This window comes from Mobula birostris, chromosome 3, assembly GCF_030028105.1.
Source record: "Mobula birostris isolate sMobBir1 chromosome 3, sMobBir1.hap1, whole genome shotgun sequence".
NCBI lineage: Eukaryota > Metazoa > Chordata > Chondrichthyes > Myliobatiformes > Myliobatidae > Mobula > Mobula birostris.
The window spans coordinates 123332615-123347506 of NC_092372.1; the positions used below are offsets into that span (position 1 = coordinate 123332615).

The 14892-nt window shown below is 43.4% G+C and overlaps 1 protein-coding gene across 3 annotated transcripts in view; it reads left to right on the top strand.

The window, feature by feature from the left end:
• The window catches only part of LOC140195254 (uncharacterized), a 170231-nt gene that overhangs the window by 75445 nt on the left and 79894 nt on the right, over positions 1–14892 (top strand). For all 3 annotated transcript variants that reach the window (XM_072253303.1, XM_072253305.1, XM_072253304.1), the window contains exons 20-27: positions 1356–1540; positions 1918–1975; positions 3505–3689; positions 4067–4124; positions 5654–5838; positions 6216–6273; positions 7803–7987; positions 8357–8414. In XM_072253303.1, the coding sequence (XP_072109404.1) occupies positions 1356–1540; positions 1918–1975; positions 3505–3689; positions 4067–4124; positions 5654–5838; positions 6216–6273; positions 7803–7987; positions 8357–8414 (972 nt within the window). The remainder of the gene's footprint in view (positions 1–1355; positions 1541–1917; positions 1976–3504; positions 3690–4066; positions 4125–5653; positions 5839–6215; positions 6274–7802; positions 7988–8356; positions 8415–14892) is intronic.

The following is a 14892-nucleotide window of genomic DNA, read 5'->3' on the forward strand; positions in this document are numbered from 1 at the left end:
GAATTTATCTGTATATTTGACAAAGTCCCACAGATCAGATTGATGAGGGTCATAGAAGGACAATAGATGGTGGAGATGGATGGAAGTTTGTGTCACCAGTACAATACAATTGTTAAGTATTAATGGGACAGTCAGCATCTGGAGGGGAGTGTGTGAAGAGTGTTCAGCCGACTTCGATAAGCACCCGCATACCTCTTGGCCAGTTCATCAGTGACTTTGAGACTGATTCCAGTGTGTGATGAACTGTTCGGCCATTGCAGGAAAATGGAGGAGGGAAGAATCCCACCATTTTGTCAACACCAGCACCTCCTCAGCTCGAAATCCTGGGCATCTGTCCCTCCTCTGTAACAAGATCCATTATTTCCTCACAGAAAGACCACAGTCTATGCAGATCAGAAATAACATCTCCTCCGGTCTGATGATCAACACTGGTAGACCTGAAGGAAGCGTTCTTAGCCCACTGCTCTACTCTCTCTAAACCCACGACTGTATAGCAATGCTCAACTGAAATTCCATCCACAGGTTTATCGATAATGGCAATATTTGGGAAGAATTTCAGATGGTGACAATGAGGCATTCAGGAGTGAGATCGATCAGCTGGTTGAGTGGTGTTGCAATAACAAACTCGTCCTCAACCTCAGGAAGACCAAGGAATTGATTGTGGTCTTCAGAAAGGTGAAGTTGCAGAGAAATACACCGGTCCTCATCGAGGGATCAGAAGTGGAAAGGGTGAACAGTTTCACTTTCCTGAGTGTCAACATCTCTGAAGATATACCCTGGGCCCAACATATTAATGCAATTTGAAAGAAGGCATGACAACAGCTGTATTTGATGAGAAGTTTGAGGAGACTTGGTTTGTGACCAAAGACTTGAAAATTTCTACAGATGTGCCATGGAAAGCTTTCCAGCTGGTTGCACCATCTTGAGTTGTATTTGGTATGCATTCTTCGATAATAAGTTTGCTTTGAACTTTAAATGCTGAAAATATTTGGCAGGTCAATCAGCGTCTGTGGAGGGAGAAAGAGCTGATGTTTCAAGTCAATCATAAGAACTGAAAAAAGAGAGTTCTGATTAAATAGCTTCCTGTTTTGGTGGAAGTTATCGATCTGAGAAGGAATGGTGTTTCTCTCTCCTCCTCTGTTGAGTGTTTCCAGAATTTTGTCTTTATTGCTGGGCCACTGGGGAAGGAACACCTGGGAGAGAATGCCAGTAATCGATGGGATCAATGTCACTACCATGGCAATGATGGGCCAAATGGTCCAACCCAAGCAGCACATGTCTCACATTCCATACGAAATGGTGACCATCCCCTCTGTGTGTACACTCTCACCACCCCCACCCCACCCCCAACTCAGCTCCAGGCGGAGATCGAGTCCCTGCGCGGTCAACAGGAGGAGACCAGCGCTGAGAACCAGCAGCTCAAGGTGACCAATCAGGAGATGGAGACACGGCTGGAGGGGATCCAACGGGAACTGCAGGAGGCTCAGGATCGGCTGGTCACCCTCCAGGAGGAAGCAGCTCACCGGGAGGAGAGAGAGAGGTGAGGGACCCTCGCAAACTCCTCAATGTGCAAATACACTGTGCACACCATCATACAGTGCACACAGTGTGCACACACACCGGTGTACACACACTGCTGTACATAGCACACACAGATTGCAGAGTGTCTATACAGACTTAACACTCTTAAAATACCCTGTACACACCCCTCATACGCTGTACATGGTGCATACACACTCACACTGAGCACAAACATCATGGGACTTGGCGTAGTGCATACAGTGGTGCAGAGAGCCACTGTACAGTGTATGCTGTCACTGTGTATGGTCCACAGACTGTACACACACACACACACACAGCCTCGTTCATTCCCACCTCACTGTCTCTGATCTTCTCTCCCTCTCTGTCTGATTACAGAGAGTCAGATCATCCTGCAGACGGTGTGGGACCATGTTCTGATGAAGCTTTCCAGCAGGTAAGGTCGGTGCCGGCCACAGTATTGGGCAAAGTTCTGGGGAAGCAGGGGAAATCGGTCTTTAAGGAGACCAGGCTGATCAGAGGCCTTGAAATGGTCATTGCGACTGAACAACTAGATTCAATTTTTCCTTTGAGTCTTGATAAGAGGAGAGTAGTTACTGTTGTCTACAGGGAATTTATCTGTATATTTGACAAAGTCCCACAGATCAGATTGATGAGGGTCATAGAAGGACAATAGATGGTGGAGATGGATGGAAGTTTGTGTCACCGGTACAATACAATTGTTAAGTATTAATGGGACAGTCAGCATCTGGAGGGGAGTGTGTGAAGAGTGTTCAGCCGACTTCGATTAGCACCCGCATACCTCTTGGCCAGTTCATCAGTGACTTTGAGACTGATTCCAGTGTGTGATGAACTGTTCGGCCATTGCAGGAAAATGGAGGAGGGAAGAATCCCACCATTTTGTCAACACCAGCACCTCCTCAGCTCGAAATCCTGGGCATCTGTCCCTCCTCTGTAACAAGATCCATTATTTCCTCACAGAAAGACCACAGTCTATGCAGATCAGAAATAACATCTCCTCCGGTCTGATGATCAACACTGGTAGACCTGAAGGAAGCGTTCTTAGCCCACTGCTCTACTCTCTCTAAACCCACGACTGTATAGCAATGCTCAACTGAAATTCCATCCACAGGTTTATCGATAATGGCAATATTTGGGAAGAATTTCAGATGGTGACAATGAGGCATTCAGGAGTGAGATCGATCAGCTGGTTGAGTGGTGTTGCAATAACAAACTCGTCCTCAACCTCAGGAAGACCAAGGAATTGATTGTGGTCTTCAGAAAGGTGAAGTTGCAGAGAAATACACCGGTCCTCATCGAGGGATCAGAAGTGGAAAGGGTGAACAGTTTCACTTTCCTGAGTGTCAACATCTCTGAAGATATACCCTGGGCCCAACATATTAATGCAATTTGAAAGAAGGCATGACAACAGCTGTATTTGATGAGAAGTTTGAGGAGACTTGGTTTGTGACCAAAGACTTGAAAATTTCTACAGATGTGCCATGGAAAGCTTTCCAGCTGGTTGCACCATCTTGAGTTGTATTTGGTATGCATTCTTCGATAATAAGTTTGCTTTGAACTTTAAATGCTGAAAATATTTGGCAGGTCAATCAGCGTCTGTGGAGGGAGAAAGAGCTGATGTTTCAAGTCAATCATAAGAACTGAAAAAAGAGAGTTCTGATTAAATAGCTTCCTGTTTTGGTGGAAGTTATCGATCTGAGAAGGAATGGTGTTTCTCTCTCCTCCTCTGTTGAGTGTTTCCAGAATTTTGTCTTTATTGCTGGGCCACTGGGGAAGGAACACCTGGGAGAGAATGCCAGTAATCGATGGGATCAATGTCACTACCATGGCAATGATGGGCCAAATGGTCCAACCCAAGCAGCACATGTCTCACATTCCATACGAAATGGTGACCATCCCCTCTGTGTGTACACTCTCACCACCCCCACCCCACCCCCAACTCAGCTCCAGGTGGAGATCGAGTCCCTGCGCGGTCAACAGGAGGAGACCAGCGCTGAGAAGCAGCAGCTCAAGGTGACCAATCAGGAGATGGAGACACGGCTGGAGGGGATCCAACGGGAACTGCAGGAGGCTCAGGATCGGCTGGTCACCCTCCAGGAGGAAGCAGCTCACCGGGAGGAGAGAGAGAGGTGAGGGACCCTCGCAAACTCCTCAATGTGCAAATACACTGTGCACACCATCATACAGTGCACACAGTGTGCACACACACCGGTGTACACACACTGCTGTACATAGCACACACAGATTGCAGAGTGTCTATACAGACTTAACACTCTTAAAATACCCTGTACACACCCCTCATACGCTGTACATGGTGCATACACACTCACACTGAGCACAAACATCATGGGACTTGGCGTAGTGCATACAGTGGTGCAGAGAGCCACTGTACAGTGTATGCTGTCACTGTGTATGGTCCACAGACTGTACACACACACACACACACAGCCTCGTTCATTCCCACCTCACTGTCTCTGATCTTCTCTCCCTCTCTGTCTGATTACAGAGAGTCAGATCATCCTGCAGACGGTGTGGGACCATGTTCTGATGAAGCTTTCCAGCAGGTAAGGTCGGTGCCGGCCACAGTATTGGGCAAAGTTCTGGGGAAGCAGGGGAAATCGGTCTTTAAGGAGACCAGGCTGATCAGAGGCCTTGAAATGGTCATTGCGACTGAACAACTAGATTCAATTTTTCCTTTGAGTCTTGATAAGAGGAGAGTAGTTACTGTTGTCTACAGGGAATTTATCTGTATATTTGACAAAGTCCCACAGATCAGATTGATGAGGGTCACAGAAGGACAATAGATGGTGGAGATGGATGGAAGTTTGTGTCACCAGTACGATACAATTGTTAAGTATTAATGGGACAGTCAGCATCTGGAGGGGAGTGTGTGAAGAGTGTTCAGCCGACTTCGATAAGCACCCGCATACCTCTTGGCCAGTTCATCAGTGACTTTGAGACTGATTCCAGTGTGTGATGAACTGTTCGGCCATTGCAGGAAAATGGAGGAGGGAAGAATCCCACCATTTTGTCAACACCAGCACCTCCTCAGCTCGAAATCCTGGGCATCTGTCCCTCCTCTGTAACAAGATCCATTATTTCCTCACAGAAAGACCACAGTCTATGCAGATCAGAAATAACATCTCCTCCGGTCTGATGATCAACACTGGTAGACCTGAAGGAAGCGTTCTTAGCCCACTGCTCTACTCTCTCTAAACCCACGACTGTATAGCAATGCTCAACTGAAATTCCATCCACAGGTTTATCGATAATGGCAATATTTGGGAAGAATTTCAGATGGTGACAATGAGGCATTCAGGAGTGAGATCGATCAGCTGGTTGAGTGGTGTTGCAATAACAAACTCGTCCTCAACCTCAGGAAGACCAAGGAATTGATTGTGGTCTTCAGAAAGGTGAAGTTGCAGAGAAATACACCGGTCCTCATCGAGGGATCAGAAGTGGAAAGGGTGAACAGTTTCACTTTCCTGAGTGTCAACATCTCTGAAGATATACCCTGGGCCCAACATATTAATGCAATTTGAAAGAAGGCATGACAACAGCTGTATTTGATGAGAAGTTTGAGGAGACTTGGTTTGTGACCAAAGACTTGAAAATTTCTACAGATGTGCCATGGAAAGCTTTCCAGCTGGTTGCACCATCTTGAGTTGTATTTGGTATGCATTCTTCGATAATAAGTTTGCTTTGAACTTTAAATGCTGAAAATATTTGGCAGGTCAATCAGCGTCTGTGGAGGGAGAAAGAGCTGATGTTTCAAGTCAATCATAAGAACTGAAAAAAGAGAGTTCTGATTAAATAGCTTCCTGTTTTGGTGGAAGTTATCGATCTGAGAAGGAATGGTGTTTCTCTCTCCTCCTCTGTTGAGTGTTTCCAGAATTTTGTCTTTATTGCTGGGCCACTGGGGAAGGAACACCTGGGAGAGAATGCCAGTAATCGATGGGATCAATGTCACTACCATGGCAATGATGGGCCAAATGGTCCAACCCAAGCAGCACATGTCTCACATTCCATACGAAATGGTGACCATCCCCTCTGTGTGTACACTCTCACCACCCCCACCCCACCCCCAACTCAGCTCCAGGTGGAGATCGAGTCCCTGCGCGGTCAACAGGAGGAGACCAGCGCTGAGAAGCAGCAGCTCAAGGTGACCAATCAGGAGATGGAGACACGGCTGGAGGGGATCCAACGGGAACTGCAGGAGGCTCAGGATCGGCTGGTCACCCTCCAGGAGGAAGCAGCTCACCGGGAGGAGAGAGAGAGGTGAGGGACCCTCGCAAACTCCTCAATGTGCAAATACACTGTGCACACCATCATACAGTGCACACAGTGTGCACACACACCGGTGTACACACACTGCTGTACATAGCACACACAGATTGCAGAGTGTCTATACAGACTTAACACTCTTAAAATACCCTGTACACACCCCTCATACGCTGTACATGGTGCATACACACTCACACTGAGCACAAACATCATGGGACTTGGCGTAGTGCATACAGTGGTGCAGAGAGCCACTGTACAGTGTATGCTGTCACTGTGTATGGTCCACAGACTGTACACACACACACACACACAGCCTCGTTCATTCCCACCTCACTGTCTCTGATCTTCTCTCCCTCTCTGTCTGATTACAGAGAGTCAGATCATCCTGCAGACGGTGTGGGACCATGTTCTGATGAAGCTTTCCAGCAGGTAAGGTCGGTGCCGGCCACAGTATTGGGCAAAGTTCTGGGGAAGCAGGGGAAATCGGTCTTTAAGGAGACCAGGCTGATCAGAGGCCTTGAAATGGTCATTGCGACTGAACAACTAGATTCAATTTTTCCTTTGAGTCTTGATAAGAGGAGAGTAGTTACTGTTGTCTACAGGGAATTTATCTGTATATTTGACAAAGTCCCACAGATCAGATTGATGAGGGTCACAGAAGGACAATAGATGGTGGAGATGGATGGAAGTTTGTGTCACCAGTACGATACAATTGTTAAGTATTAATGGGACAGTCAGCATCTGGAGGGGAGTGTGTGAAGAGTGTTCAGCCGACTTCGATAAGCACCCGCATACCTCTTGGCCAGTTCATCAGTGACTTTGAGACTGATTCCAGTGTGTGATGAACTGTTCGGCCATTGCAGGAAAATGGAGGAGGGAAGAATCCCACCATTTTGTCAACACCAGCACCTCCTCAGCTCGAAATCCTGGGCATCTGTCCCTCCTCTGTAACAAGATCCATTATTTCCTCACAGAAAGACCACAGTCTATGCAGATCAGAAATAACATCTCCTCCGGTCTGATGATCAACACTGGTAGACCTGAAGGAAGCGTTCTTAGCCCACTGCTCTACTCTCTCTAAACCCACGACTGTATAGCAATGCTCAACTGAAATTCCATCCACAGGTTTATCAATAATGGCAATATTTGGGAAGAATTTCAGATGGTGACAATGAGGCATTCAGGAGTGAGATCGATCAGCTGGTTGAGTGGTGTTGCAATAACAAACTCGTCCTCAACCTCAGGAAGACCAAGGAATTGATTGTGGTCTTCAGAAAGGTGAAGTTGCAGAGAAATACACCGGTCCTCATCGAGGGATCAGAAGTGGAAAGGGTGAACAGTTTCACTTTCCTGAGTGTCAACATCTCTGAAGATATACCCTGGGCCCAACATATTAATGCAATTTGAAAGAAGGCATGACAACAGCTGTATTTGATGAGAAGTTTGAGGAGACTTGGTTTGTGACCAAAGACTTGAAAATTTCTACAGATGTGCCATGGAAAGCTTTCCAGCTGGTTGCACCATCTTGAGTTGTATTTGGTATGCATTCTTCGATAATAAGTTTGCTTTGAACTTTAAATGCTGAAAATATTTGGCAGGTCAATCAGCGTCTGTGGAGGGAGAAAGAGCTGATGTTTCAAGTCAATCATAAGAACTGAAAAAAGAGAGTTCTGATTAAATAGCTTCCTGTTTTGGTGGAAGTTATCGATCTGAGAAGGAATGGTGTTTCTCTCTCCTCCTCTGTTGAGTGTTTCCAGAATTTTGTCTTTATTGCTGGGCCATTGGGGAAGGAACACCTGGGAGAGAATGCGAGTAATCGATGGGATCAATGTCACTACCATGACAATGATGGGCCAAATGGTCCAACCCAAGCAGCACATGTCTCACATTCCATACGAAATGGTGACCATCCCCTCTGTGTGTACACTCTCACCACCCCCACCCCACCCCCAACTCAGCTCCAGGCGGAGATCGAGTCCCTGCGCGGTCAACAGGAGGAGACCAGCGCTGAGAACCAGCAGCTCAAGGTGACCAATCAGGAGATGGAGACACGGCTGGAGGGGATCCAACGGGAACTGCAGGAGGCTCAGGATCGGCTGGTCACCCTCCAGGAGGAAGCAGCTCACCGGGAGGAGAGAGAGAGGTGAGGGACCCCCACAAACTCCTCAATGTGCAAATACACTGTGCACACCATCATACAGTGTACACAGTGTGCACACACACCAGTGTACACACACTGCTGTACATAGCACACACAGATTGCAGAGTGTCTATACAGACTTAACACTCTTAAAATACCCTGTACACACCCCTCATACGCTGTACATGGTGCATACACACTCACACTGAGCACAAGCATCATGGGACTTGGCGTAGTGCATACAGTGGTGCAGAGAGCCACTGTACAGTGTATGCTGTCACTGTGTATGGTCCACAGACTGTACACACACACAGCCTCGTTCATTCCCACCTCACTGTCTCTGATCTTCTCTCCCTCTCTGTCTGATTACAGAGAGTCGGATCATCCTGCAGACGGTGTGGGACCATGTTCTGATGAAGCTTTCCAGCAGGTAAGGTCGGTGCCGGCCACAGTATTGGGCAAAGTTCTGGGGAAGCAGGAGAAATCGGTCTTTAAGGCGACCAGGCTGATCAAAGGCCTTGAAATGTTCATTGCGACTGAACAACTAGATTCAATTTTTTCTTTGAGTCTCGATGAGGGGAGAGTAGTTAATGTTGTCTACAGGGACTTTATCAGTATATTTGACAAGGTCCCACAGATCAGATTGATGAGGGACATAGAAGGACATTGGATGGAGGAGATGGATGGAAGTTTGTGTCACCAGTATAATACAATAGTTAAGTATTAATGGGACAGTCAGCATCTGGAGGGGAGTGTGGGAAGAGTGTTCGATGAGCCCATCCGTACTCCAGGCCTGTTCATCAGTGACTTGGAGTCTGATTGCTGGGTGTGATGAAATGTTCAGCCAATTGTAGGAAAATGGAGGAATGATGAACCCCATCATTTTGAAACACTAGCATCCCCTCAGGTCTGAATCCTGGGCCTCTGACACTCCTCTCTAACTGGGTCCTTAACTTCCTCACTGGAAGACCACAGCTTGTGCAGATTGAAGATAACACCAACATCCCCTCAGCTCTAAATCCTGGGCCTATATTTTGCAACAATACATAGAGGTACCAACTGGAGAAGGGGCAGCATTGGATCTCCTGTTAGGGAATGAGATAGGTCAGGTGACGGAGGTTTGTGTTGAGAAGCACTTTGGGTCCAGTTATCACAACACCATTAGTTTCAATATAATTATGGAGAAGGATAGGTCTGGACCCAGGATTGAGATTTTTGATTGGAGAAAGACTAACTTTGAGGAGATGTGAAAGGATTTAGAAGGAGTGGATTGGGACAATTTGTTTTATGGGAAGAATGTAATAGAGAAATGGAGGTCATTTAAAGGTGAAATTTTGAGGGTACAGAACCTTTATGTTCCTGTTAGGTCGAAAGGAAAGGTTAAAAGTTTGAGAGAGCCATGGTTTTCAAGGGATATTGGAAACTTGGTTCAGAAAAAGAGAGATATCTATGATAAATATAGGCAGCATGGAGTAAATGAGGTGCTTGAGGAATATAAAGAATGTAAAAAGAATCTTAAGAAAGAAATTAGAAAAGCTAAAAGAAGATACGAGGTTGGATGGCAACTAAGGTGAAAATAAATCCAAAGGGTTTCTACAGTTATATTAATAGCAAAAGGATAGTGAGGGATAAAATTGGTCTCTTAGAGAGTCAGAGCAGACAGCTATGTGTATAGCCAAAAGAGATGGGGGAGATTCTGAACAATTTCTTTTCTTCGGTATTCACTAAGGAGAAGGATATTGAATTGTGTAAGATAAGGGAAACAGGTAAGGAAGTTCTGGAAACTATGATGATTAAAGAAGAGGAAGTACTGGCACTTTTAAGGAATATAAAAGTGGATAAGTCTCTGGGTCCTGACAGGATATTCCCTAGTACCTTGAGGGAAGTTAGTGTGGAAATAGCAGGGGCTCTGACAGAAATATTTCAAATGTCATTGGAAACGGGGATGATGCCGGAGGATTGGCGTATTGCTCATGTTGTTCCATTGTTTAAAAAGGGTTCTAAGAGTAAACCTAGCAATTATCGGCCTGTGAGTTTGATGTCAGTCATGGGTAAATTGATGGAAAGTATTCTTAGAGATGGTATATGTAATTATCTGGATAGACAGGGTCTGATCAGGAACAGTCAACATGGATTTGTGCGTGGAAGGTCATGTTTGACAAATCTTATTGAATTTTTGAAGAGGTTACAGGGAAAGTTGATGAGGGTAAAGCAGTGGATGTTGTCTATATGGACTTCAGTAAGGCCTATGACAAGGTTCCACATGGAAGGTTAGTCCGGAAGGTTCAATCGTTAGGTATTAAAATTGAAGTAGTAAATTGGATTCAGCAGTGGCTGGATGGGAGACACCAGAGAGTAGTGGTGGTTAACTGTTTGTCAGATTGGAGGCCAGTGACTAGTGGTGTGCCTCAGAGATCTGTACTGGGTCCAATGTTGTTTGTCATATACATTAATGATCTGGATGATGAGGTGGTAAATTGGATGAGTAGGTATGCAGATGATACTAAGATAGGTGGAGTTGTGGATAATGAAGTAGGTTTTCGAAGCTTGCAGAGAGATTTAGGCCAGTTAGAAGTGTGGGTTGAAAGATGGCAGATGGTGTTTAATGCTGATAAATGTGAGGTGCTACATTTTGGTAGGACTAATCAAAATAGGACATACATGGTAAATGGTAGGGCATTAAAGCATGCTGTAGAACAGAGGGATCTAGGAATAATGGTGCATAGTTCCCCAAAGGTGGAATCTCATGTGGATAGGGTGGTGAAGAAAGCTTTTGGTATGCTGGCCTTTATAAATCAGAGCATTGAGTACAGGAGTTGGGATGTAATGTTGAAATTGTACAAGGCATTGGTGAGGCCAAATTTGGAGTATTGTGTACAGTTTTGGTCACCGAATTATAGGAAAGATGTCAACAAAATAGAGAGAGTACAGAGGAGATTTACTACAATGTTACCTGGGTTTCATCACCTAAGTTACAGAGAAAGGTTGAACAAATTGGGTCTTTATTCTTTGGAGTGTAGAAGGCTGAGGGGGGACTTGATAGAGGTATTTAAAATTATGAAGGGGATAGAGAGAGTTGATGTGGATAGGCTTTTCCATTGAGAGTGGGAGAGATTCAAACAAGAGGACATGAGTTGAGAGTTAAAGGGCAAAAGTTTAGGGGTAACGTGAGGGGAAACTTCCTTACTCAGAGAGTGGTAGTTGTGTGGAACGAGCTTCCAGCAGAAGTGGTTGAGGCAGGTTCGATGTTGTCGTTTAAAGTTAAATTGGACAGCTATATGGACAGGAAAGGAATGGAGAGTTATTGGCTGAGTGCAGGTCAGTGGGACTAGGTGAGAGTAAGAGTTTGGCATGGACTAGAAGGGCCGAGATGGCCTGTTTCTGTGCTGTAATTGTTACGTGGTTGTATGGTTATATGGCCTCTGAAACTCCTCTGCAACAAGATCCTTAATTTCCTCACTGGAAGACCACAGTCTGTGCTGATTGGAAATAACATCTCCTCTGGTCTCATGATCAACACTGACACACCTGAAGGAAGCATTCTTAGCTCACTGCTCTACTCCCTCAACACCCATGACTGTGTAGCAATGCTCAGCTTAAATTCCACCCACAGATTTGTCGATAACGACAATATTTGGGAAGAATTTCAGATGGTGACGATGAGGCGTATAGAAGTGAGATCGATCAGCTGGTTGAGTGGTGTTGCAGCAACGACCTCACCCTCAAGTTCAGGAAGACAAAGGAATTGATCGTGGTCTTCAGGAAGGTGAAGTTGCGGAAAAACACACCAGTCCTCGTCAAGGGATCAGAAGTGGAAAGGGTGAACAGTTTCACGTTCCTGAGTGTCAACATCTCTGAAGATCTACCCTGGGCCCAACATAATGATGCAATCTGAAAGAAGGCATGACAGCAGCTGAATTTCATGATGAGTTTGAGGAGACTTGGTTTGTGACCAAAGACTTGAAAATTTCTACAGATGTGCCATGGAGGGGACATTACGTGATGACGTGGGATTGAGACGTGTAAATTCAGCTCTTCCGTAAAAAATCAGCAAAGTACCATTAAAACAAAGCAAAGTTAATAAATACTTTCTGAAAACTACTTATAAACTTCTCAAGACAATTTTACTATATGCCTCGTAAACTGCAAAAGAAGAAGCCTGTTGTTGTGAAGTCGCTGCGAGATGGGAAGGAAAAAGGGCCTACTGCAGCGATGAAACCCCGGACTCAGGTTGGATCTCCTTCGGAGGAGACACGTTTTACTTCTGGCGTAGAATAAAAGGCAGCAGTAGCGGTCCCCGGGAAGAAGATGCCGGAATTGCGCATACGCAAAGAGGTAGGCATGCGCAAATTGATAGAACTCAAACTACAAGAACTGACGGCCACTGCAAGTGAAAGTGACTCAGAGTCAGAATTGGATTCCGCAGAGAACACAGATGAAGAAGAGGAGGAAGAACTGGAAGAGACTGAAAGTAAAGGATGAGATGGTGACATAAGAGAGGCTTTATTGCAAGTAATGATTGAATTAAAAGGATTAAAAATAGAGCTTAGAGCCATGAAGATGAGGTATGATAAAGCTATGAAAACACATGAGAAAACAGATAAGAAACTTCAAAAGTTGGAAAGAACAATGGAGCATATTAACGACAGAGTGGAAAAAACAGAAAATGATATGCTTGTCTGGAAAATGGAAAGAAATCGACTGTTGGAAAAAGTGGACGTGTTGGAAAATTTTAGTAGACGAAATAATATCGAGAGTGTTGGTCTTAAAGAAGGTACAGAGGGAGTCAATCCAATAAAATTTTTTCAAAGATGGATCTCGGAAACTTTGCAAATGAAAGAGGGAGACCAATCAATTGAAATTGAGCAGGCACAGAGAGCTCTAAGACCAAAACCACAAGATGACCAACATCCACGATCAATTTTAATAAAATGTTTAAAATTTCGAGACAAAGAAAGGATTCTACAGGCAGCTGCCCAAGCTGCCAAGAATAGAAAAGGTCCATTGATGATAGAAGGGAACAAAGGTTTTTCTACCCTGACATAAGTTATGAACTTTTGAAGAGAAGTAAGAAATTTAATCCAGTGAAAAAATTCCTATGGGATCACAGTTGTCAATTTATATTGCGTTATCTTGCAACTTTGAAGATTTTTTTTGGATAATGGAGAAAAAAGATTCTTTGACGATTACCGCAAAGTGGAGGAGTTGGTGCGAGATTTTTTGAAGATACAAGAACAAACCCAGGGGAGCGAGATGGATTAAAGATGAAAATTGGGTCAAGGAATAGACTTGCTGGATTTTTAAAGATGGAAGAATATATAAATATATTATTAACTATATGATAGAGGGGAAGAAAGGTTAAAGTTTGAGGAATATTAGTGGGAATAGTGACATCAATTTTTTTATATATATACAATTTTTTTTTGTTAGGCGGGAGCTGGAAGAAATACTGACCAATTGTTATGGTATTCATGTGTGCAAGCGTGGCATTAGCCACGACCCGCAAAAGGAGGGGGGTAGTGTTGTGTTTTTTTTCATTCACAACATTAGTAGGGGGGTATTTTGTTATTTTTCTCTTTGTATCATATCTATCTTTTATTTCTTTCTTTTTGCCTGGATGATTGGGAAGGAAACACATAGCAACATAGTGAAGTTTAAAGAGATTCCCCAAGGAACTATAAGAGTTGAGATGTTAAGTAATGTTTTAGATTGGAGTAACTTTGTTAAGAATAATGACTAATCTATTGAATTTTTTGAGTTTTAATGTTAATGGGCTTAATGGACTGGTGAAAAGGAAAAGAATCTTAACACATATTAAGAAAATGAAGGTAGATTTAGCCTTCTTACAGGAAACGCATTTAACAGAAACAGAACATCAGAAATTAAAGAGAGATTGGGTGGGTAATGTTGTTGCAGCTTCATTTAATTCAAAAGTGAGGGGAGTAGCAATTTTGATTAATAAAACATTACCAATTAGAATACAAAATGTAATAACCGATTCTGCGGGGAGATATGTGATTATACACTGTCAACTTTTTTCTGAATTATGGACTCTCATGAATATTTATGCACCAAATGAAAATGATGCAAAATTCATACAAGAAGCTTTTTTGAATTTGGCTGATGCAATTGAAAAAATATTAATAGGAGGAGATTTTAATTTTTGCCTAGACCCAGTCTTAGATAGATCAACTAAAGCTGTCACAAAATCGAAGGTAGTAAAACTAACCTTATCTTTGATGAAAGATTTAAATTTGATTGATATATGGAGAAGAATTAATCCCAAAGAAAGAGACTATTCGTTCTATTCTCATAGACACAAAACTTACTCAAGGATAGATTTTTTCCTATTATCAATGAATATTCAACACAGAGTGAAAAATATGGAATATAAAGCAAGACTATTGTCAGATCATTCTCCTTTATTAATGACAATAATAATCACTGATAAGGAAGAAGTGACTTATAGATGGAGATTTAATTCAACATTATTAAAACATCAAGATTTTTGTGATTTTATGAAAAAACAGATCCAATTTTTTTGGATAGAAACTCTCATTCAGTGGATGATAAATTTATACTATGGGATGCGATGAAAGCATATTTGAGGGGTCAGATAATAAGTTATACAACTAAAATTAGGAAAGAATATATGGCAGAATTAGATCAATTGGAAAAAGAGATTACAAAAAAATAGAAAAAGAATCTCAAAGACATACGACGGAAGAAAAATGAAGACAACTTGTCAATAAGAAGTTACAATATAATACGCTTCAGACATATAGAATGGAAAAAACAATCATGAGAATTAAGCAAAGGTATTATGAGTTAGGTGAGAGAGCACACAACTTTCTTGCTTGGCAGTTGAAAACAGAACAAGCTTCCAAAATGATAAATGCAATTAGAAC